This window comes from Hydra vulgaris, chromosome 12, assembly GCF_038396675.1.
Source record: "Hydra vulgaris chromosome 12, alternate assembly HydraT2T_AEP".
Taxonomy (NCBI): Eukaryota; Metazoa; Cnidaria; class Hydrozoa; order Anthoathecata; family Hydridae; genus Hydra; species Hydra vulgaris.
Window position 1 is genome coordinate 5,009,463 of NC_088931.1, and position 8,330 is coordinate 5,017,792.

An 8,330-nucleotide genomic window follows, 5' to 3' on the forward strand; every position below is an offset into this window, starting at 1 on the left:
CACTAAAAGATTATTTGAATAAATTGAAAACTTGTCAAAGAATTTAAACTTAGTATACTTTTTGGTGGTATTTTTTTTGTTCCTAATCTTTAACTATCGCGATTATTGCAAAAGGTTATTTGACATCAGCATGACTTACCTAAAATTTTAGTTTTTACAACGACTAAAAGTTTCATGTCTGAAACATAGAAATATACGCCACTGTGATAGCACACTCTGAAACTAAATAAATATATGGTATGATTTTGCCCAACGGTTAAATTAAGAGTTGAAATTATGGTTAAGTTATGGAAAATTCAAATTTTGCCCTATTCCTACATTTTTTTATTTTATGTTTGTGACTTTCAATAAAGTCTCATGAAAATTTATTTTCTGTTAGTACATGTGTACTAACAGAAAATAAATACAAGTACAAGTCTTTATTTTTTTCTTAAGTGTCCGGTGCTACCCAACTTTCCTCTAAATACTTTCATTATCAACTCTTTTCATTATTAACTTAACATTATTTTTTGAATTTTTTTATTAATTGGTTAAATTCTTTGTTGAAAACTAGAGAAAATAATAAACGATAGGGCGAAAACTTATTATCGATCTAGAAATATTTTCTAAATGTTGTTAAATGTCCCCTTCTTGTATTTGTCACAAGAGACTCGCTCTAAATTAGCCTCTAGACATTTTTAATGGAAAACTGGAATCGATCGTATTTTTCGTATTTGTATGTTCATATTGCATATTGAACAGCTGCGGTAGCGCGCTTACCGCCAAAACATGTGATCCGTTGGAAACAAGTGATGGTTTTCAAAATATTGTATTTTGAAAACCATCACTCAAAATAAAGTATTGCAACATCAGTTAGGATGGATACGTGAACTTTTAGTTACATAGATTGAAATTATCCAGCTCATATTTGAAAAATTCGGAAAATTGTTTGCGTAAAATATCCGGAATATTTTTTCTTTATTTCCTCTTAACTTTGCTTTCAGCTAGATTGTTTCTCAATTTTTTAGAAACTATTCTTTATTTTTGTATGATTGATGACTAAAAAGCTTAAGAATCAAATATATTACACAAATATATACTTAAACATGTATGTATGGAAAACATTTTGGATATCCGGAAAAACTAAAAGTTCAGAAAAATATCCGGAAAAAGATAATCCCTGCTGTTAAATAATCGTTCGCGGTGCACTCTGATAAAACTGTGTCAAAGAGCACCGCGGAAGACCCGTTTCTAGGAATTCTTTGGGACCCTAAAATAAAACAATACATCAAATCAAAACAATGTTTTTGTCCTTTTTTTTCTTTCAAATAATGTCAGTATTTCATTTCAAAAATTGAGCAAATGAAAAAAGTAATCTATTTACTTTAAAGTCAGATTCTTTCAATATAAATGAAAAGTAATCAAGAGGGCCGTTGAATCGTTACAGAGGCAATCCTTATGATCTCTATACTAAACGTTTTCTTTTTCAAGTGGTTATAGCTTCAAAAACATGAACCCACCCCCCCCCCCCCCAAAAAAAAAAAATCTTAAGATACTAATAGTACTACGTTACTTTTTGAAAAGAGACTTATTTTATATAAAATAATCAAAAATAAATGCGATTTAACTGATTTAAGTTTGCTTTTCTGAGCGGCTTAACTTTTAATAATAAGAAACTTAAAAAAAAAACTAAGAAACTTTTAGTACTAGATTGGCGGTAGTTAAGTAATAAGTAGATTAAATAAACTTTTAGTACTAGAATAAATACTAATGGTTTGTTAAACCTATTATTACAAATCTATTATTTTGTAATAACCCAAACCTGTTTGTAGGAGGAGATTGCTATTCTTTATGCATCATATGAACCTAGCAAGAATTATAGGATTTTTTTACAAGTGGAACTTTTCCATGATTTTTCTATACAATAAGAAGTTTTGAGCCGAAAATTATTCAATGATATAGTTGTTTAAAAAAATAAAACAAACTTTAAAAAATATATATTTAGAAGGTTTGCAAAATTAAATACTATTCTCTAAAGGTATATCAATGTTAAAATCAATTAAATAATGATCCTTGCAATTGTCTTCCAAAACACCTTCAAATATAAATCCACTAAAAGGCTTCTTAATTATAACTAAATCAGGCTCATCCTCATTATTATTATCAAGAAGGATGGGTGCTATAACTTTTCGCCAAAACAAATTTAAGTGATATAACACATCCAACCAAAAAACCTCATTAAATTTTATTCGTTCCAGATGAAAACCACACTCAGAAAAAATAAAAAAGTCACAATATAGTTTTTTTGTGATGCCCAATTGTCCCTGTATCTGAAAATAGTAGCTACTATTAACTTTAAGTTTTACTATGCCATCAATTTCCTCTAAATGGGTAGAATAGGTTTTGTTGGATGGAATTTCAAAAATTAAACTTGATGGGCATTTTATCTCAACTAATCCTGCACCGTGACATGTACAAAATACTTCCATACCTGGTGAAGCACTAATAAATGGATGAGTATTAAAAATAGTCATTCCAGGATCAGCAAAAGTAGCATTTTCATGAGCTTTTTTCATTAAACGTTTATATTTAATTTTTGCATGAACTTCTTGAGCAATGCCATACTTCATTGAAAATGTTTGCACATTTTCTGACTCACCTAATATGATATTTGATATGGAAGCAGTACAAATTGTCGGATTTTTTAAATAAGATTTTGTATGTGTGTAAAATTGCTTAAAGTTTGAAGATGTCATCCTGCACTTTCGATAAAGTATCCAATCTTTAGACTTAGATTGCAATATAGTTTTCTTGTAAACATTATCAATTTGTTCATCACTTAAATAAAGGTAATTTACTAATTTTTCGACAACCAAGTTAATGTTTTCTTTAGCTGAAAATGCTGGACTTTTTTTAAATTTCATAACAGCTAGTTTAATTGAATCAACAACTACACTATTTTCATTTATTCCAGAAGAAAGTTTTTTTCCGATCATTACTTCTGCAAAACAACTTTGAGGTATAAGATCCTTTATTTCATTGAAAAGAGTTTTTCTTGTTTTCTCTTTGTCATTCAGGTAGACTTTATTTTCTTCACAAAATGGAACATAATCAAGGCGCTTTTGGGCACAAAATTTGAGTTGAGTGATATTTTTTTTTAAAACCTTTTTTCTGTAATGGTCTGTACTAACAACAAAATTAGTAAGTTTTCCTGGTTCTATTTTTTTCTTTTTAGAAGGAACGTTCCACTTTGCAAGTTGTTCAGTGCATGTTCGCTGTGTAAAACCTGATAATACTGCAGCTTCTATACGAAATAGCATACCAGCTACATGACTACAACTGCCTGTAACATAAAATCAATTCAAAATAATAAGATAAGTATTATTAAATTAAACACACAAAACACTAATACTATGTATAGTATATATATGTATATATATATATATATATATATATATATATATATATATATATATATATATATCGTCATAAAAGCTTTTGTTAACTCTGACAGGTTCTTGCTGTCTCCACTGATGTTTAAATGGAGAGCTGAGTTATATTTATAACACTTTAATTTCTTATCTTTATTTTGTTTATTTTTTTTTTTCTTGCGTTTTGTTTATACTCAAGTGCGTTAGTCTTTGTTTTATTCTAATCCACTTTATTTTACCCATTGTGTGTTTATTATATTGGGCCTTGAGCCTGTCAATAAATTTTGATTGATTTGATTGATTGATATATATATATATATATATATATATATATATATATATATATATATATATATATATATATATATATATATATATATATATATATATATATATATATATATATATATATATATATATATATTATATATATATATATATATATATATATATATATATATATATAGTCCGTCAGGTCATGTTATCCTTACGTCAAGTCAGGTTGTCTTGCTACTGGTAACATGTAATCCAGTACAACCTGCTTCATGTTAATGTCAGGAAGGGCATCTGGTTGTAAAACATTGCTTCAACTCTTTCATAATGGCATTTATATGTCATTATGAAGAACCATCAAAACCACACAAGTGTGGAAAAGTAGATGTAAAAATTACAAAAAAAAAAAATACACACACACTCATATATATATATATATATATATATATATATATATATATATATATATATATATATATATATATATATATATATATATATATATATATATATATATTATATATTTATATATATACATATACAATTATTATTACTATTTGATAGATTAAAGAATATTTAAATAACAAAAAACAACAATAAACTAACCATAAAAAGCTTTGACACAAGAGCATTATCCATAAACACAATAGAATAATATACCTAATAACCCAGCAACACATGTACAATAGCTTGCAATAATAGTTCCCCCAGGTTGAACACTGACATCTTTCTCTATGATAGCCCAAATATCATAAGATTTTGTATTAACTCTCTGGGAGGGAACACATTTTGTTTTAAACAGACAAAATAAAGAGTCTGTGTTAATATTGTGAATAAAAACTTCCCCAATAAAATTATTAGAATAATATCTATAAGACTTTCCTCCCTTGTACTCACTTTCTAATTTTCTGCATAAGTTTTCTTACCTACTTATTTTTAAAAAATATCTTTCAATGTCCATGAAATAAAGACTAGGCCAAGATCTCATGCCTTCTTCTTCGCCACACCAACCACTTTTTAATGAAAGAGGATCCGGAAGATTGCAGGACAAAAACTTTTCAGTATAAATATCTAGCAGTAATCGTTCTGAGTGCTCACAATCAACATTAACCTCGCAACCCTCTTCGTATGCACTAAACGCTCTAAAAATTAAATGTTATATCACATAAAATATATGATTGTTTAACTTATTTACATTAACAAAATAGAAAATAAGACATTATAATAAGAACTTTACCTTGCAACTAAAGTTTCAAATGAACCTGTAGTAGCTTTATTTCTAATCTTTAGAAAACTTTTCAGAGCTAAAGTACTGTAAAGCTTAAAATCATTGATAGTTAAAAATTCTAAAGTTAATTTTGGCGTCGCCATGACAATCAACCTAAATCGCAACTAATATTAAGTATTGCGCTACAAGCTTTTTAGAATATTTTTTTGAAGCTTTTAAGATTTATACAAAAAACGGGGGTTGTTTCAGAAACTAATAAAATAAAAACAAATCTTTTGTCAGTGAAGATAACTGTACTTATATTTTATACACTAAATTGTTATACGTTGTTTTTATAAATTTATTGAAATAACAGATAAAATTGTAGTTTTTAAGATATAAAGAAAAATATGGTGTTGTCGTACGCCATGTAAATAATTGCAGGAGGTTAAAAATCAACTTTTGCTATAACGTTTATTCTATTTAAAAGAGTATTTAGCCCCCTGATATTTATTAAGTTATTTTCCGCTTGCTCGAAAAAATATATTCCGTAAAGTTGTTCGGCAAACTCAGAGTTTGCGAAAAGGTGTATTGTACTTTTATAAATAAATTTAGTACGTACAAAAGTTATGCTTAGTATTTAGTTTTTGTTAAAATAAAGAATGCAAAAACTATTCTTTAAATGTAAACTTGGGTACATAAAATCTGATTCCATTTTATTCACACTAGAAAAGCATATGCAGAAAAATTGAGAAAGCATCTTCAGATCATAAATCTTTTTTTAAATTAACACGATTACAACAAACATAACTTTTCTTCTAAAAATAATAGGGAGCAAGAAAAATCTAAAGATATAAAGGTTTCTTTAAAAAAAATTATGCTAGTTTATTTGAATTAAACTTGCTTTTATTTAAACTGAACTTGCTTATAACCACTTAACGCAGCATGTCAACTTTTCAATTGAGCTCTATATTAGGCCCATCTAGCACTCTAGATCTTTTTTCAAAAGATAATACGCGTTGAGTCTACTCAACTCGTGTTATCTTTTGAAAGACATTTTCATCTTGGCTACACCAAAAAATGACGAGCTCATTTAATTCTAACTTGAAATTTCGCTGTAGAATCTTCAAGCCCTCCTAGAAATATGATTTCTTCATCTCGACAAGATTTAAAAAATGGTAACTTAGAAAAACTAAATATTTATTTCAGAGATGCCAACTGGGGACATTTTGTTTGCAATATTTTTTAAAAAAATGTTTCAGCAGAAAAAATTATGAATTTTGAAATCGCTATAAAATTCTGGTTCTTTTGAGACCCAGGTTGATAATTTTTTGAAGAAAAAAAAATTCACTGATATATGGAAGCAAGTGTGTAATCAAGGGTCATGGTGGGTGACCTATTTCAAAAATTAAATAAAACAAATGACTTTTCAGTTACTTTCAAACCAAAGTTCATCTGTTATTTATATTGGAAACTAGAGATACCAAAAATTTACCAAAAAGTCACATCCCTACTATAACAATGCTACGCAAGTCACTGTCAATATTGATTTTCTTAAAAATCACAGACCCAAAATACAAGGTCGATTGAGAACCTTTAATATTAACAAAGTAGACGATTGGAAGAAAACGAAATGGACCATTCTTAATTTTAAAAAAAGACTTCAATTTAGTAATTTAAGTAATGCTATCTATTTTAACACGACTTTAAAAATACAAATGGTTCCTCATTACATTTAACTCATAAAAAATGTCTCTTTTTTGTGCTAAAGGAAGATATGAAAAAAATTTAAAAAACAAACACGCTTTAGATATTCTCAATTTAGAAGACGAACGCCAACATGAAATTGAGAATCTTCAAAAACAATCACACCTCGTGCAAATTCGGACATTATTCCACAAAATCTGAAAACATTAAATCTAAATTAAATCAAAAATGTTAAGAAATAAAATATATGAAAAAAAGTCAAAAAAGAAACACCTGTTTATAAAAATAAAGATAGAAAAAGAAAAGAAAAAAATCCAGAAAATAGTCAAGATAATTATGAAGAAGATAGTTTGAGTTCAGAAGAAGAAATACAACCAGAAAAAAACGTTTAAAAAAAAATTTATATTGCTTCTCCTTTTCATGTTTGTTCACAGTGCTTTTAAGTTGTAACTGCTGTCGACGCAACTCATGGTTTGTGTAGAAATTGCATCATACAGCAAAAAGCTATTCATTCCAATACTTTTTTTTATCCAAAAAAAAAAAATACTGAAAATAAAGAATTGAACTTAGTTATACTCGCGCTTTGAAAGATGTTGAAAATAACAAAGTACCATATAAAAAAAGCTGTTCAGACTCTGATGATGATTAAATAGAAAAAGAATTGCATATAAATCGTTTTTTTTTTATTTAAAAAAAAAGGAGACGGTAACCGTTGCACGCCTAATCACGACGGACCCGTTTCTATAGATGAAGTATTACAAAATGCAGAAAACGAAAATCGCTAATTGCAACAATCTGCTACTGGAAACATTAAGGCAGAATATAAAGCAAATTTAAACAAAAGATATACCGGTTTTATAACTGCTCAAACTTAAGAAAAGGTGATTATTGATTAGTTATAATTGCAACCAACTTAAGATAACTTAAGATAAGGTGATTGCAACCAATATACAAAAGTTTAGTTATGATAAAAGTTCAGACATGAGCAATTTAATTACATTTATCATTAAACCAGGCAATTGGACTATTCCGTAAGATTATACTTTAAAATTTGATTTGCTTTTTTATAAAAATTCAAGTCTTCTTACTAAATTTGGCGGTACAGCCGCTATCAATACTTTAAGAAATCGAGTAAGCATTTGTGAAATTTTATTCTTCATTCATTTAAAACCATCAAAGTATTTCCTAACAACATTAAAAATAATCAAACTTGCGATAACAATGCCGTTTATAATCGTGCTTACGATCGATTCAAAGCGTTGTTAGTTTAAAGAAATTATTTGAAAAATTTTAGAACAAATAATCTTAATCACAATTTGTTCATGAGCGAAAATAAAACCAACAGCGCAACTTTTGCAAAAACAAAAACTCTTGTTCAATCAGCCGATACCAAGTGCTTACTGCGAGCTATCAATGGTCCTAAACCGAGTTATCAAGAAGAATTTGTTGCGCTATTTAATGCCGACATGAATACATGAATACACACACGGTTTTAGATTTAGAGTACCTTTGTGTCTCTTGTATGAATATTTTCAAATTAAAAACTATTATTGCAAAGGAAAAGAGCTTAAAATTGAATGTTATGTTAAAAATGACATGAATCAACTTCTTGGATTTGTAAGAACTTCTACTGCTCACCAAGCTACTGCTTTAGCAAATGTGGGCGTATTGATTAAAAATCCTACTCTATTTGTCAATACTCATCGAATTAAACAAAGTATACCGTAAAAAAA

General features: G+C 27.8%; 1 protein-coding gene across 6 annotated transcripts; it reads right to left on the minus strand.

Moving 5' to 3' along the window:
* Positions 1 to 1,964: 1,964 nt before the first annotated feature.
* LOC136087793 (uncharacterized) lies at positions 1,965 to 5,097 on the minus strand. 6 transcript variants are annotated; one of them, XM_065811300.1, is made up of 4 exons: positions 4,921 to 5,097; positions 4,610 to 4,825; positions 4,344 to 4,415; positions 3,179 to 3,322 (listed from the first exon to the last, which is right to left on the minus strand). In XM_065811300.1, the coding sequence occupies exons 1-4, from the start codon at positions 5,052 to 5,054 to the stop codon at positions 3,313 to 3,315; spliced, it is 432 nt and encodes a 143-aa protein (XP_065667372.1). In that variant the 5' UTR covers positions 5,055 to 5,097; the 3' UTR covers positions 3,179 to 3,312. The 6 variants fall into 6 exon arrangements, with proteins under 6 accessions (XP_065667368.1, XP_065667367.1, XP_065667369.1 ...); XM_065811299.1 differs by having other exon boundaries at positions 4,290 to 4,415; XM_065811296.1 differs by having other exon boundaries at positions 1,965 to 3,322; positions 4,344 to 4,825; positions 4,921 to 5,077.
* Between the last annotated feature and the right edge of the window lie 3,233 nt (positions 5,098 to 8,330).

Coding starts and splice junctions, on each gene's coding strand:
- LOC136087793 (XM_065811296.1), bottom strand. CDS start 3,299: ATGCTATTTCGTATAGAAGCTGCAGTATTATCAGGTTTTACACAGCGA.